Genomic DNA, 17,796 nt, shown 5'->3' with positions numbered 1-17,796 from the left:
AGCCCTGGAAGCAGGAGGACCTGATTTCAAATCTGACCTCAGATACTCACTAACTGTTTGACCCTGGGCAAGTCACTTAACCCTAGGTAAGTCACTTAACCCCAATTGCATGAAAAGAAAATTCCTATTTTATAAGAACTACTGGTGGCACAGTAGATAGAGCTGTGGCTTTGGAGTCAGGAGTATCTCAGTTCAAATCTGACCTCAGACACTTACTAGCTGTGTAACCCTGAGCTAGTCATTTAATCCTGACTGCCTCACCATAAAACAAGAACAACAACAACAAAAAAAAAGACTGGTAACACTAGAAAAGAATTTGATAGAAATTAAGCTTATATCAACATCTTAGACCACATTCCACAAAAAATTCAAAACAGACACATGACCTGATAGTAAAGATCATACCATTAACAATTAGAAGGGAAGCAAATCACAGCTTTCACAACTTTTCATGGATCAAAAGTGTATTCTTAACCAAACAGGGGATAGAGTCAATTACAAAAGGTAAAAAAGATAATTTCAACCACATGAAACTGGAAAGATTTTGCATGAATAAAATCAATGCATCTAGCCTAAGAAAAGTAGTTGAAATGGAAAAAAAAAATTTGTATCAAATATCTCAGAAAAGTATCTCACCCAAGATATACAGACAACTAACAAATACATAAAAGCAAAAGTCATTCCCTAATAGATAAGTGGCCAAAGGATATGAACAAGCATTTCATTAGATTGCTAGTTCCTTGAGGGTAACTCTCAAGGCCTTTTTTCCCATCACCTTTTCCCCCCAAGGCTTTTTACTTTTTCTCCCCCTAGTGCTTATACAATATCTGAAACAAAGAAGCTGCTTAATAAATTTGTTGACTTGATTTTCTCCAAAGAATTTCAACCTGTCAACAAAAGTATGAAAAAATGTTCCATGTCACTAATGCGAACAGAAATACAAATCAAAATAACCCTGCGGTCTCACCTTATACCAGCAGACTAGCAAACATGACCAAAAAAATGGGAATAATTAATCTGAAAGGGTAGCAGAAAGACATGTCATTAACGCACTGTTGGTGGAGCGACTAGTTGGTACAACCTTCTGGAAAGCAATGTGGAATTATGCAAATAGAGTGACCAAAACGTCCATACACTTTCACCCAGAGATTTTATTGTAAGACCTAGACTCTAAGGAAGTCAATAACAAAAGGCAAAGCCTCAAAGAAATGATATGTCATCTCCCCAACTCCTTTGCAGAGGCAGAGGTCCATGGGGGCGGAACATTACATTTAATACAAAACTCGGGGTGCATATATTAGTTTTGCTAGAGTTTTTCCTTCTTTTCCTCTTTTTCTAACTTGTTATAAAGGATGTTTCCCTAGGAAGGGGTAGAGGGAGTTCTGCGGGGGGAAATGTAGCTAATTTTAAAACAAAAACAATCAATAAAAACCAACTAAAATTTTCCTATTTTGACTCCATATGAATGATGTTGTTTAAAGTGATGACAGGAATGATTTGCAGAATTCATTATCTTTTCTCCCCCTTTTCACCCCCTACCTTCTTTCTTTTTTTTTTCTTTTTTGGTTAGGCAATGGGGTTAAGTGACATGTCCAGGGTCACACAGCTGGTAAATGTCAAGTATCTGAGGCTGGATTTGAACTCCAGGCCTCCTGACTCCAAGGCCAGAGCTCTAACTACTGTGTCACCTAGCTGCCTCCTCTACCTTCTTTCTAGCATCTCTATTTCCACTGAGGGCATCATCATCTTTGCACCTATCTTCCCTCTCTCTCTGAGCCCTCATATTCAAGTTGCCAAATCCTATAGATTCCATCTCCATAATCTAAAATTCTTCCCATCTCTCAATTTAAAATGTTACTAGCCCAGCTCAGGAGGTCATCACCTCTAGCCTCCAAATAGGTCTCCTTGTTTATAGTTTCTCCTTTCTCCATGTCATCCTCCACAGAGGTGATAAACTGATATTATTGGAGATGCCCATCAACTGGGGAATAGATGAACTAATTACGGTATATTAGGTAATAAAGTATTATTGTGCCAATAAGAAATGACAAAAGCGACAGTTTGAGGAAACCTGGGAAGCCTAATATGAACTGATAAAGAGTGAAGCAAGCAAAACTAGAACAATTTATAAGACAACACTGTAAAGAAAAACAACTCTGAAGATCAATGAAATAACCAATGACAACTCCAGAGGAACAATAAAGAAACATATTACAGGAGGAGATTGGACATGGTCAATGTGAGAATTTGTTTTGTTTAATTATACATATCTGTTATATGAGTTTTGCTCTTCTTTTATCCCCTCAATGAGAAAGGAAAATAGAATAGAAAAGAGGATTAGGAGAGGATCATTTCCCTCTTCCCCCATTGAGAGAGAGAGAGAGAGAGAGAGAGAGAGAGAGAGAGAGAGAGAGAGAGAAAGAGAGAAAGAGAGAGAGAGAGAGAGAGAGAGGGGGAGGGAGGAAGAGGGAGGGGGAGAGAGAGAGAGAGGAGAACAAAGAGGGACAAAGAAACAGAGACAAAGAGAACAGAAGGAAGGCCAAAAGTAAACTAGTAAACAAGACAGCTTTGAAAGTTATAGGCTGACTTTATTATATACTTAAAAAGAAAAGTAAGCTCTATCTTGTTTTCTACAAAACAGTCCTCTCCTACAATGTAAAAATGCTCATTTTATTTGGTGTTTGTTAAAATTAACATAAAGTTCAAATTTAATTTTTAAATTTAAATTTGAAAAACCCAGATTGACATTCCTAAAACACTGGTCTGACCATGTCACTCCCTTGCTCAGGAAGCCCTCTTTTCCTTCTACAACCTACCCTTCCAGAATGTTTGTACATCACTGTCCTTCATGGATTCTTCATTCCAGCCAAAATGGCCTTCCTCATACATTATATTCTAACTCCCATCTGTTCCTGTGATGAACTATCTGCTCATATTCACCTCTTACAATTCCTTACTTTTTTCATGGCTAAATACAAGTGACACTTCCTATGGGGAGGTGTTTCCTAACCTCTCCACCCCAGCCCAGTTACTCATACCCTCCTCCCCAAAATTACTTTGCATTTACTTTGAATAAATTTTGCATTTACTAATTAACATATGTACAAATTGCTTTCCCTAAGAGAATAGCAGCACCTGGAGGACTGAGAAAGTTTCATTTTTCTTTTTCTATCTCCAGCATGTAAGGCAGAGAGCTAAATTTGTAGAGCACTTATGGGTAGTCACTTAATAAATGCTTGCCAAATAATGTACAATTTTGTAACGTCAAGAAATAAGGCCCAATTCTTCTCCTTAACATTGAATTTATACTATATACAATTAATAGGGAGCTAATTTCAAAGAATATATCTATAATGTTACATATAGTTCTACTGGAATACACATTAAGCAGATAATATCTGCTTGGTTTGTATTTCTAAGGTTCCCACAATAGGAGAGATAATCTATAAGTATGGCCAAAATAATCCCAGAACCGTTGTAAACATGGGTCATTAACTCAGTGTTTACAGGTCTCTACTATCCTAGCATATCCCGTTACTTCCCAAGGGAATGTGTACTCATGATATTCCGACAGCTTTCTGTACAAATAGAACCTAGCCTTTTTTTGTCCTGAGGTTTGAAAGGTAGAGCCGTGGATAGAAAGCTGGGCCTGGAATTGAGGAGACTTGAGTTCAAATTCAATGTCAGACACTAGCTGAATTAAATAACCCTGAGTAAGTCACTTAATCTGTTTGTCTCAGTTTTTTCACCTGTAAAATGGGGATAATAGTACCTACCTCTCAGAGTTGTTGTGAGGATCCAATAAGTTAATATTTATAAAAATACTTAGCACAGTGCCTAGCACATAGTAGGTCCTATATAAATGCTTGTCTCCTTCCCCTTCCTTAAATGCCTTAAATAAAATAACACCTTAAAACAAAATGATATGTGAGAGAAGGGCCTTGTTCAAATAACAATTCACTCAACTTACCCATATATACAAGAAATGTCGATAACCACATCTATCATATCACAGCAGAGTTCATATGTCTGCATATCCACTGGGGTACTATCTGTTGCAATATAAATTTTACTGACCACATCAAACAGAAAAGCCTTTTCAATTCCAGAATTCTGCAACAAAGGAAAAATGTTATCTTAAAGTGATCTTTGTTTTCAGGTAACAATACAATTATATAATTAATTACATACCTCACAAAATGTGAACATCAAGCATGAACAGACAAAAATGAAATGGGTGAAGTTGTATCTAGCTGGTTGACAGGTTACTGTACTGGTTACTGACAGTGGAAATTAAATTTCAGGCTTTTTATAAGTGAATTACATCAGAATAGATAAGTAGACACATTCCTAACAGAGTAACAAAGCTATGCAAAGATAATTTCTTGATCTTTGAAGTAGTTACATATGTAACTTATGTAGATAGGGCACTGGACCTGGAGTCAGGAAGATGAGTTCAAATATTGTCTCACACATTTACTAGCTGGGTGATACTGGACAAGTTATGTAACTTGTTTGCCTAAGTTTCATCATTTGTAAGGTGGGGACAATATTAGCACCTACTTCGCAAGGTCTTCGTGAGGATCAAATGAGATAATATTTGTAAAGTGCTTTGCAAAAAAATAAAGTGCTATCTAAATGTAGTGATGACAATGATAATGATGATAAAACTGACAATTAGCAATATTATAGGCAGCTAGGTGGTGCAACAGATAGAGCTCTGGGCTTGGAGTCAAGAAGACTTGAGTTCAAATCTGAGCCTCAGACATTTACTAGCAAATGACTGTGGGCAAGTCACTTAATCTCTGTCTTCCTCAGTTTCCTCATTATGTAAAATGGGAATGATAACAGTACCTACACCTCACAGTGTTGTTGTAAGAATCAAATGAAATAATATTTGTAAAGTGCTTAGTACAATGCCTGGCACATAGTAGGCCCTATATAAATGCTTATTCCCTTCCCCCTTTCCTAGTACAATATGGTACATGATAGATTTGATTTAGGTATAACATAAGCGCAATCCTGATTAGCATACAACCACTTTTATACTTCCTCCCCAGTTAGAAATTATCATATGCTGCCTTGTTCAGTATTGCTGACTTTTTAAAAATGTGTATTTTAAAAATCACAGGTCTCCAAGGTATTGACATGGATGTCCTGTCTACCCAACTGGCTGCTCTTTTGAAGGTAGGCAGTAGTAACTAACACTGTGGCAGTACAATGGCTTGCACATAATATATACTTAATATTTGTTAACTGATAAATGACTGATTACTACTATAACTATACTGCAATAATCAAAGTCTCAACTTTGGCCATAAAAATCTGTCCATCAAGTGATCAAAATGGGACAAAATCTAATTCATTATTCACTGAGGTCAACCTCAAAAGCCTACATGTTAATTGATCCAACCTAATACATAGGCTAATTAATTTTCCAATGAACTAACATATTTCCCAATCCCTCCATTATTGATAACTCAAAGTACAAAATCATGGAATAACTGAGAGATGCGGAAATATTTTCAGTTCACAGAGGCAGAACGTAACAGTTTAAATCTATTTTTTTCTTTAAATCTTACGAAGCAACTCTCAAACTCAGCAAATGTCTTCAGCGTATGTTTTACTTACTGAGATAAAGATGTTTAGTAAATTCTCCAGGGTTGGGAGCTGTGGAATCAGTTTCTGTACCACTTTGCTAAAAGCTTCAAATATAGAATGATCATATATGCTTGTCAGATAAAAGCTGAAAGAGGAAACAATGTTGCATCATAGCTTTCTTTTTCGCTTGTTTAAGAGGAATATGCTGCTTGTGTCATAACAAATACCCCTGATCGTTACGGGATGTGCTCCTCATGAGATGCACAATTCTTCCCCCCACCCTTCCCTACTTAAAATCAAGACACCTCCAGAAAACGCTGACTTTCATGTAAAAACCTTGACGGCTCTTTTCGTAAAATGTGTCTTAATAAAAACTAGGTGGTGTTGATGATAGATCAATGGACTTGAGAGTCAGGAAGACTCTTAAGATTCAAATTCTGCTTCAGACATTTGCTACCTGGGTGACCATAGACAAGTTACCTATAATCTCTCTCAGAATCAGTTTCCTCAGTGGCAAAACAGTGATAATAACTCAAAGGGTGGTTGTGACAATCAAATGAGATAACATCGCTTTGCGAACCTTAAAGAGCGATACAAATGCTAGAAATTATTATTAAAAGCACAAGCTCTGAGTGTTCTTACTAAGTAGTGAGGATAAAATGAGATATTTGTAAAGCTCTTAGTGCAAGAGCTTGGTACAGAATAGATGCTTAATAAATGCCTATTTATTCATTAATTAAGTGGCTATAAATGGGCACCATGAAAAATGTATTGCCACAGAGACCATCCCCGCTTTCATCCTGAAGACCTGCTCTCAGACTGGGACACCTCCATGCCAGGTCCAGCAGTAAGAATCATTATATTATGCTATACTAACCTTATTGTTACCAATTTGCCAAATAAGTGATAATGATGATGATAACGGCAATAATAATGACACTTTATATAGTACTTTCAGGTTTACACACATAGACTCATAGAGCTGGCAGGGATTTTGGAGATCATCTAGTCCAACCCCTTCATTTTACAGATGAGGAAACTGAGGCCTGGAGATGTTAAGTAACTTACCCAAGGTTTTAACTGAATGATGCCCACACATCATACTAACATTCCCTGGGGAAGCCAAATTCTTGTTACAGTTATTTCTATTTGAACTCAACTCCAATGGATATGGTTTTGTCTATTAATGTATTTATCAGGAATGGCATATTTTACCATCAATTAGCTATCAGGATTCACTGATAACATTTAATTATAAGGCATTAACTGAACATTTTTGAAAACAATCTGTTTTGCCTAGATTCCCTAATATAAAAGCACAATACCCCCTTTCAAAATCTTGTCTTAGTGCAAGAGAGCTAAGCCAGGTGGAGTGACAGTGGTTTTGAACCCCAACCTTGTTTCTTTTCTTCTTTTCAGGTTGTTCTTTCATGCTGCTTCTCTCACCTGAGGTGAATTTTCTCTAATCCAGCATCAGCAAGGTCATCATTTGCCCTCTGATGAATATCCCTTTGGGTTTCGATCTTATGGTCATCAGACAGGCCATCCACTTTATGAATAAACACTTCAAAGTTGATGTCAGGATGTACCTTGTAGGCTCGAGTTACAGTGAGGTGTAGCCTGGCTAGGGCTTCCATATAATCATCCTAGGTAAGAAAATAAAAGGAATTCCTATGAAGGTTTCAACAAGATCAAAGGATCCGAAGGGCAGCCCACATCCACAAGTTATTAAATAGTTAGAGAAATTCTGTTAAGACAGGTCACTACTGTCTTGTTTTACAACATGACTAATTTAGTAACATATGTTGCATGACTGAACATGTATAACCTATATCAAATTGCTCACTGTCTCAGGGAAGGGGGAGGTGAGAGACAGAGAGAGAAAATTTGGAACTCAAAGTTTGTTTAAAATGAATGTGAAAATAGGTTTAATATGAATGTTTATGTTGAGCCTATATCAATTTATATGCCATCTTGGGGTGGGGGTACAGAGGAGATGGCGAGAAAATTTGTAACTCAAAATCTTATGGAAGTGAATGTTGAAAACTAAAAATAAATAAATAAATTTATTTTTTAGAAAATTAATGTTGATCAGCAATGATCATCTATGAAAGACTTAGCTTTTCTCACCAATACAATCATCCAGAACAATTCCAAAAAACACATGATGGAAAATGCTATCCACATACAGAGAAAGAACTATGGAGTCTGAATGCAGATATAAGCACACTATTTTCTTTTTTTGTTTGTTTTCATGGTTTTTCCTTTTTATTCTGTTTCTTTTTTCACAACATGATTAATATCAGAGTGCTTGCTGTCTTGTGGAAGGGGGAGGGAGGAAGGGAGAAAAATTTGGAACCCAAAATCTTATAAAAAATGAAATGTTGAAACTATCTTTACATGTAATTGGAAAAGACAAAATACTATTTAAGACAAAAAATGAATGTTAACAGATAACTAACTAAGCTAAACAGTTTAGCTTCATGAAATCCATGCACTTTTCAGGTCCTATTTCACACATTCTATTAATTTTGAAAAACCAGTTCAGGATATCCTCTACCAACACAAGATATTTTCTAAAGGCCCATGGGAAAATTGGATTCACTAAGGTTCTGGTCTCAAAACATGTTTTACTCTCTAGGGCAAGAAAGCAAAAAGGAAGCAAAATGTGTATGGTTTAGACCAGTCGGACTCAAACCAAGACCACAGCAGAAGGCCTCTTTGCATAGCTGTTTGGCAATAGCCACTGGAAATTACTGTTATATGAACAGAGAGAAATACTGTCAGTATGGTTCCATGGCAAGGATATTGATATTTGTCACAGGACCTGATTTCAAATCTGGCTCTGTCACTACCTGTTTGACTTTTCTGAGTCTCAGTTTCTGCATCTGTAAATTTAAATGGCCTCTAAGGTCCCTTTAAGCTCTGGATCTATGATTCTTCCTCCTTTTCGGGGCCTTTCCCATTCATGTTTTTACTCTTAGTTTTTAATAGAATGTGAAGGGAGCTATTTAGGGTTTCAAGGGAAGATTAAAGATATAGATCACAGGGATGATCAGGGACAAGAAATGTGATGAAAACATTAAAGAACCTTTTGTCTACAGATGTTAACCTGAATTAGATATATTCCTCTTTCTCTCCCTTCCTACTGATTTAACATTTTAGAGAGAAAAACATGATATCTAAAGGAAGCAGTTAATTTTTCTAGGGGGCAGCTAGGTGGTGCAGTGGATAGAGCACTGGCCCTGGATTCAGGACAGACCTGAGTTCAAATCCGACCTCAGACCAAATACCTGACATTTACTAGCTGTGTGATCCTGGGCAAGTTACTTAACCCCAATTGCCTAAAAAATACCTTTCTAATCTTCTGATTAAATTGAGAGTGAGTAACTAGCTGGAACTATTTTATACTTAAATGGGATATGTAACTTCATCGTGGGCTCTGAAACATAAAACAATATTCATTTTTCTTTTTCAATGTATAAACATAGTCTATCTGCAATAGCCTCTTATACCAGAAGGTCGAAAAGAGATACATAAGATCTAAAAAAAAGTCTCTTCCATCAACTACTCCACTCTTGGAATAGCTTAAAAAAACAGGCACTCACTATGCTTTAGACACAACAGATTTTAGTTTTGTTGAACCAAGAGAGGAAAAGAATGTCACATATAGACTAGACTAATGATCTTTTTAATTGTCCCAGTTTATTTAAAAAAACACAATGATAGAATAAATAAATAGGGAAGAAAAAAAATTCTAGCCCCCAAACCCCAAGATCCCTTGAAAGTACAAGTGATCAAAATTCATATTCCTTTGGACAAAGCACCCACATGTAAGGTATGACTCCCCACTGGGACAGAGGGAGAACACAAGGAGGAGGAGGAGATACTAAGCAATAGTTTATGGGCCCACATATCTAGAGCTGGAAGGCACCTCTCCAGGGACTTCTAACCCTCTCATTTTACAGATGAGGAAACTGAGGTCCAGCTACAGACTAATGATTTCTAACACTGTTTCTGCAACACCTGAAGTGTCCGTAGTGCTACTATAAAATTCAAAAAAATGCCTCAAGCTAATTTTAATCCACTTTCATTTTTTTAAAGTTAAGAAGGCAGCACTGTACAGAAGGAAAAAAGCATTGGCTTTGAAATCAAAGGACCTCGTTTCAAATTCTGCCTGTGTGAGCTTGTACAATGCTGGCATCAATTTCCTCATTTGTAAAATAAAGGCATTAGATTAGATGGCCTCTAAAGTCCCTTCTAACTACAAATATATGGTCCTGTGTGAAAGATTGAGGGGAGAGAAAGAAAAAGAGAGTCACTAAACCAATCCATCAGGAGACATCATAACACAAAAATGTGTATCAGAGCTCTGAAACATACTGCCCTCTTTCATTAGATTGTAAGCTCCTCAAGGGCAGGGATTGTCTTTTGCCTTTCTTTGCATTTTCAGTGCACATAGTAGATGCTTAATAAATGTTTTGTTTTGTAAATAGACCCATCTCAAAGGATATGTTTTGTCCATTCCCTTGGAAAATCTTAAATATGCAACAGAGTCACCATCTACAAAATGGCCAAAGCCAAAAATCACATTATGGAATAAAATCAACATGTAGAATGACATCAGGAAGCCAAAAGACAGGAGGCAGCTCTAAGGAAGGACACATGCTGGGTCATTTGCCCTTCAGCTGGGTAGAAATCACTATTCATGTTGTCAAAATCATCTCTTTACAACCCCATAGAGACTACAGAGAAAACAATTCTGTGAGGATGTTTCCTCTGCAGTTTGCTTTTTTTTTTAATCTGGCAAGACTGTGATTATGAATAATTCACACACATGCAAAAAAAAACCCCCTAAGATGAATGTTTGACTGAGAAGTGGTTTAAAATAATAGATTGTTTCCCTCCTTGCCACCTTGATTCTTGTTCCAAAGCTTACTTTTTAGTAGTTATAATCACAAAGAAACCAATAATCATTTTACAGGAAATAAGCTTCATCTACTATCTACCAAGATGTGCTGGATAGGATCTCAAACAGGTGACTTTATTATTCTTTATCACTAACAAAGGGCAGATGTCAAAATGTTTTCCCTAAATTTCCAATTTTCCTTTTAAAATGTAATTTGCAAAAGGGATAGTTACTTTAGGGAACAAACTCTAACCTATATTTCATTTTTAAAAAGTCTTTAGGAGCTTTATGTTTATTCTTATCTTCAAGTAATGTGAAAACTAAACCTGATTATTTTCTGTTAAAAAAAAAAAACTATGCCCAAACCAGTTCCCCATTATTCCTCCTCCTCCTCCTCCTCCTCCTCCTCCTACTGCTATTACTAATAGCTACCATGTATATATCACTTACTAAGTGCCAGGCACTGTGCTAAAAGCCTTACAATTACTATCTCATTCGATCTTCACAATAACACTGCAAGGTAGGTGCTATTATTATCTCCATTTTACAGAAGAGGAAACTGAGGCAAGCAGATTAAGTTACTTGCCCAGGTTCACATAGCCAGAACATTTCTGAAGCTAGATTTTTTTAAACTCGGGTCTGCCTGACCCCAGGCCCAATGCTCTGTCCACTGAGACACCTTGCTACCCCAGCAAAGGCTAAACGAGCATTTGATAGACATGCTGTAATGAGACTTCTTTTGCAGCTATGAGTTGCACTGGATGACTTCTGGAGTCTCTTCTAACTCTAAAACTTGATAATTCTATTGCTTAAGGCACGAGTTGGCAAACTAGGGCCTAGAATTTGGTCTACCTCTTGCTTTTGTACAATCAGCCTGTTTTCCTATGGCCCACAAGCTAAGAATGATTTTTACATTTTTAAATACAACAAAATTTGATTTCAAGATGTAAAAACCATTCTTAGCTTGTGAACTATACAAAAACAGGCAGTGACCAGATTCAGCCCCATGGACCACAGTTTGCCACTCCCCTATTTAGGGCAATGTAAAACTGAAAAAGGTTATCACAAACATGCCCTAACAGATTGGTGGCAGAAACAGCACTTGATTTAATGTCAAAGTATCATAAATGAATATTCGAATGACCTGTAATTTCATCAGTACAGAGAATTCCCAGTGTGGAAACTCTTTCCATGGGGGTGGGGGGTGGGGGGGAGGCAGAGAAGGGAGAGAGAGAGAGAGAGAGAGAGAGAGAGAGAGAGAGAGAGAGAGAGAGAGAGAGAGAGAGGAATAACTAAATCAATCTATCAGAAGGAAAATATCTCAACATAAAAGTGTGAACCAGTGCTCTGAAAGTCTGTCTCCACTACAACCTATCTATCTATGACTTAATAAAGTATGATAGCAGAAACACAACTTGAAAGTAACTTGGTGATGCTCATTTTACAGAACAGGAGTCAGAAACCAAGGGAGGCCCCTTGTCTGGAAATGAAGAAGAGTGATTTTTTTGTGTGTTTCAGTCATTTCAGTTATGTCCGATTCTTCGTGATCCCATTTGGGGTTTTCCTGGCAAAGATACTAAAGTGGTTTGCCATTTCCTTCTCCAGCTCATTTTACAGATGAGGAACTGAAGCAAACAGGGTTAAGTGACTTGCCCAGGGTTACCGCTAGTGAGTATCTGAGACCAGATTTGAACTCATAAAGATGAGTCTTCCTGATTCCAGGCCTGGTACCCTACCCACCATACCACCGAGCTGCCCCTAAAGAGGGATAAACTATTTTCCAAAGATGAACTACTCACTCATGAAAATGGCTGCCACCTTTGCCCATTCCAACAAGAGCAGCAAAAGTAATACAAATTATGGTGGAAAATAAGAGGTGAATGAGACAGGTGACCTCTCCAGCCCCTTCTTTCCTTCAGCACACAGTAGGAACTACTATACCCATTACCATCAGGCCCTAAAATTCTGTTATTAGCCCACCTGATACTTAAGAGGAAAAGAACACACCCAAAGACCAGAGTTATCACAGAAGAATTCACTAACAAAACTGGAGTATCAAGGAAGACAGATCCTGACACCATCCATATTCTTAGATTTCATGGATGCTTTTCTAAACCCTGAACAGATCTCCTGTCTTAATCTCAAGAAACCAATTTAGTGATCTCCTCTACCTCTAGGTTCTTTCTCAATGTGGACCAATCCTTGACAAGTTCAAGTCAGGAGATATCTTTTTTTTTTTAAAGCATTGGGATCTTATTCAGGGGCAAGAGGAGGAGGAGGAGGAGGAGGAGGAGGAGAGAGAGAGAGAGAGAGAGAGAGAGAGAGAGAGAGAGAGAGAGAGAGAGAGAGAGAGAGAGAGAGAGAGAGAGAAGGGTGAGAGGAAGGAAGGAAGGAAATAAGGAAATAAGGGGAAAAGGAAGGAGGAAAAGAAAGAAAGCTCCTTACATAGTTATGTGTCTATCTTTCAGAGTTTACACAGAAAATAAAACATTCAAGCATAAAGAGAAAAACCAGTGATAACAGGAACTCTCCAGACCTGGAGGGTTGGGCTATTAGAACCTCACTCTGGAGAATCCCCTGCCCTTCACCCCACTCAAGAGGAGGCACTGTGTTAGCAGAAAGCCTCATGATAGGTTGAGACAAACAGCTACTCCTCTACAAGGCATGTGAAAAGGACAATAAACCCCAAATTAACTGGACCTTTAGGTATGCTAGGAACACTTAGCAATTGGCAATTTTGCAAGAGTTCCGTAACCACTTTGGCTCTAAAGACAAGGACAAAGGAAACTTCAGGGCCTAAAAAAATGTGCTATTCATTCAATATGTTTTTGGTCTTGGGAGAAAAACCATGTCCTGAAAAATTCACTTATCTTGTAAAGGGAAGCATTCTCCACTGAGAAGGTAGTTTCTAATATAAGCTAAGGAGTATTATTAAGATGAAGAAATTTTAATTCTGCTATCAGTGCTCCTGAAGGGATCATGGTATGGGTTTATTTGCATGCAACCAGACAGTGCAACTGATAAGAGTGCTTCATAAAGTCAGGAAGACCTGAGTTTGAATCCTTACCTTAGATATTTAGTTAACTGAATGGCCCTGGCCAAGTCATTTAACCTCCCTCAAGCTTAGTTTCCCCACCTGTAAAAATAACAACACCTACCTCACAGGGTGGTGGCAAGGGTCACACAAGAGAAGAAAAGGGCTTGGCAAACCTTATAGAGATATGTAAACGTTAGATATTATTATTACTTCTAGTTTAAATTATGTCCTTATCTTCAAACCCAGTTTGGATCTAATTACTCTGTAACCAATCTGCATCTTTGTTACTCTCCATAGCAGCAAATGAGATTTTTTGGGAGTTAAGAATGTCTGGCCTGGATGTATGACTGGTCAGGGAAGAAAGGGCAGGAAGAGTAGAAATCTTATCCAGACCATCCATTTCTTCTGACTACAGGCCAGGAAGGGGTTTATTCAGCTCAACAGGGCATCACATAAGAGAAGACTGTTCTCTATAACCAGACCTTGGGATGCTTGAGAACAGTTTCTTGACTATGTCTTTGGTGAGAGATCATAGAATCCCCTCCTCTGGGGTTCTTTTGAATGGCAAATTCTTACTTGTTTGGGTGGTCCTACTTGAAATATCATCTCTCCAAATCCCTTCCTAACCCTGGTGGAGGGGGTATCTGTTATTTGTTTGAGGAAGGATACTTTATAGATAAGGTTTTCATTGGGCCTATAGATAATATGGATTTTGTTGTTGTTATTTTGCCATGAAAAAATTACCTTCCAGGAAGCCACTGAAAATGTTCACCTCAATAACCATGCATTTACATTATTGTCCAGCTGCTGAGGTAAGGAAACTTAAAATTCATGGAGGCAATGTGGTATAACGGAAAGAGCATGTATATGGAATGAGATCTGGATTCAAAACCTGGCTCTGCTATTGGCTAGGTCAGGGGCAGGGAACCTGTGGCCTCCAGGCCAGTTTGGATTCAAAGGGCCACACTTGAGGACCTAGAGGATCACATGTGGCCTCGAGGCTGCAGGTTCCCCACCCCTGGACTAGGTGCACAATCATTGGCAAATCATCTAACTTCTCTGGACTTTACTTTCCTCATCTGTAAAATGGAGATAACTGCCTTACCTCCCTCATAGGGTTGAGGGAAGCTCTTTGTAAACATATAAGCATTATACAAATGCCAGTAATTACTAAGTGCTGCACTAAATCAGACTTCTGGGTGGCTCTTACTTTCCTGAAGCTAAGGAAATCAACTACTTAAATGAACTGGGGCAAATCTTTCTTTTGAGAAGCAGCCTGACTTTGTAGTTAAGAGACTTGGAGTCAAGAAGACTGTAGGTTAGAATCCCACCTCAGACATTTATTATAAGCTTTGCAACTGACATTATGAATGTCATTTAACTTTTCTCAGCCTGTTTCCTCATCTGTTAAATGGGCATAAAAACAGCACCTACCTCACACAGGGTTGTTCTTAAGAGCTAATTTGGTGTTTGTGTGCTTTTGCTCTCTCTCTCTCTCTTTCTCCATATATATATATATGAAATGTGTGTGTGTGTATATAATATATATATATATATATTTTTTTATATTAGATATATATAATGTGTGTGTGTACACACACACACATTTCATATATATATATGAAATGTGTGTATATATATATTTTATATTATATATATATATACACAAAAAATGTGTGTGTATACACACACACACACACACACACACACACACACACACATTTTTATTCTTCTACCTAAAATGTAAAGAAATGCAAGATCTATTGCTTACCTGTATGGCCCTGGGCAAATCATATATGCAATCTGGGCCTTGTTGCTGCATGCTAAGGATCACTGGGCCCTTCCATTTACCCTGCAGCTGAGCTATCCCACATCACTCCTTTTAAGACAGTGAAATCCTTGAGAACAGGGCCTATCTTGCTTTTCTATTTGTATCTCCAGGGCTTAGCGCAGTGCTTGGTTCACAGTAAGTACTCAATAAATGCTTTTCCTCTCAGTGACTCATTCATTCCTTTTATCTTCATCCTAAGATCTACACTAGCTCTGTAACTCATTTCTGGGTTCCCAAAATCTCTCAGTTGTCCACATCATCTAGAAGAGTCACTGAGTCTTTGTGAACACAATTTGAAATGCTATATAAACATAGGGCCTTACTATTGTTAAGCCCACCATGGGGACTAGACAGGGCAATCTCTTAAAGACAACCAACAGAAGAAGAAGTTCATTCCACTTCTCCACACAAGAGCTACAAGGCTGAGGAGGCTTCAGTGTCTGGGAAGAGCTCTGAACTACCCCACTGCCAAAAAATGGTACCAGTGAAGGCCAGAAATAGAACCAAAAATCCCATGACTTCTACTTTCCACTTACCATACACTGCTTCATTCCGTAACCCTTGCTTTGCCCTTGAACACACAGCAACTCTTCGGATGCTGGCTGTTGATGTTGGTCACAAACTATTTTCTCCCCTTCAAAACCCAGGAGCTGCATTGACCTTATGTGATGAAACAGCCACACGCATAGTGAAATTATACTCCAGGGGATCTGCGATCTTATCATTGAGGGCACTCCCTTCAACAATACAGACCACAGTCCACTGAGATCTACTCATCCTGTGTAATTCTTGTCCACATTCTCTCAAAATCCACTAGAAGGGGCTGGCCCATGGTGGGGGCCTTTCTAAATTTTTTTGAAATGCCTGGATTATCAATGGAGGCTGTAGGCTTTCCATCAGTTATCCCTCCTTCTCACTGAGACTGCCTTTCTTTTATAGTTATGCATTTCTCTGATGATAGCTCTTATACCACCTCTGTGTAATTCCTTGTGTGTAATGCCCTCCAAGCTCCTCATACACAAGATAGATCTCTTGGTACCCCTTTGAATGATTCTCAATTTTTACCCTTTTGAAATGGTAGTATCCTTTGATTCAGCCATCCCTGGAAGAACAATAAAATGAGCCTTGGCTTCAGAGAGAAGCTTGGGGATTACTTTTTTTAATGCAATTTCCCAAAGGTGATCCAGTTTGCTCTCTTCCTCCTCCTCCTATTGATTCTGGGCCCAGCCCAATGTCCATCTGAAGTGCCTACCTAACGTATACACACATACATACACACATATGTATGTATATAATATACACGTATGTGTGAATGAATGAATGAATGTATGTATGTATGTAAGTATGTAAGTATGTATGTATCTGTACTAACAGACCACATCTCTGGCTGTCCATCCAACTGCACATCGCAGTCTGAACACTGAAAATTCTCCATCTGCTTGATCCTTCCTGGTGTACAGTCAGGCTGAATTCTTTTGATTCATTGTGGATTTCATTTAGCAGGCTCAGCAATGTTTGGTACTTGACACAATCAGCAAAATGTCACCTGAAAACAAGAACTTCTAGAGGTTTATGGTGAATCCTTCTTTGATTTGGACTCAGTTCTGAGTCCATGAAGTCCATAAAGGATGCCTTATGACAGTGTAAAATACCTTTGGTGAACATAGAGAAACCTCATATACCTTTGCTTAATACCAATCAGTCATTTAACAGTTACATATGTTGTTACATATGTTAAGAAATCTTATAAGAACATGATATGAATATGGGAGGTACCATATTGGAGAAGTGTCACATTTTTTGTAGTCTTTGAATAATAAGCCCAGTGGGATCTTACACTATCTGACTCTTAATCAATTATGATTGTAGAGATGTGGTCTATGTGGCATGTCACTCAGGAAAGCTTGCCACATCTTTATCAAGCATGTCCTTGAAGCTCGATATTAACAATCAGATGGTCACTGAACAGTTATATATGTTGTTACATATTTTAAGGAATCTTGTATGACCATGACACGAACATGGGAAGCATCATACTGGAGAAGAGTCTCTTTTTTGGTAGTGAGCAAACGATAAGCACAGTGGGATCTTGTGATCTGATCCTTTCAGTCAATTATGATTGTAGAGATGAGGTCTACTGTAAAATATCACTTGTGAAAGCTTACTATATCTTCATCCAGTATGTTGTCAATGCTTATGTAGATTATCTTCAGATAATACTATTAAGTAGACATATGGAGTTCCTAACATAAAAGTTATTGAAATTCTCTTCATTGCATTTTGGTAAAAGTAAAGTCTGAGACTTTTTTTGGCATCCTCCATTCTTTATACACTTTGAGAATCAATCCCCCAATCACCTCAAAACTTTGACTTTTTCAGTTTAATCTCAATACTTTTCCCATCTTTGTTTTCTTTAGT

At 37.9% G+C, this 17,796-nt stretch overlaps 1 protein-coding gene across 2 annotated transcripts in view; it reads right to left on the bottom strand.

Annotated features, from left to right (window-relative positions):
* Positions 1-17,796, bottom strand: part of RRAGD (Ras related GTP binding D) — a 61,419-nt gene that overhangs the window by 18,970 nt on the left and 24,653 nt on the right. For both annotated transcript variants that reach the window (XM_020963070.2, XM_020963071.2), the window contains exons 3-5: positions 7,048-7,247; positions 5,632-5,746; positions 3,971-4,113 (exon numbers count right to left, since the gene is read on the bottom strand). In XM_020963070.2, the coding sequence (XP_020818729.1) occupies positions 3,971-4,113; positions 5,632-5,746; positions 7,048-7,247 (458 nt within the window). The remainder of the gene's footprint in view (positions 1-3,970; positions 4,114-5,631; positions 5,747-7,047; positions 7,248-17,796) is intronic.

Source organism: Phascolarctos cinereus, unplaced genomic scaffold (assembly GCF_003287225.1).
Source record: "Phascolarctos cinereus isolate Bilbo 61053 unplaced genomic scaffold, phaCin_HiC Scaffold_5;HRSCAF=322, whole genome shotgun sequence".
Classification (NCBI taxonomy): domain Eukaryota; kingdom Metazoa; phylum Chordata; class Mammalia; order Diprotodontia; family Phascolarctidae; genus Phascolarctos; species Phascolarctos cinereus.
This window is presented reverse-complemented; position numbering and strand designations above follow the sequence as displayed.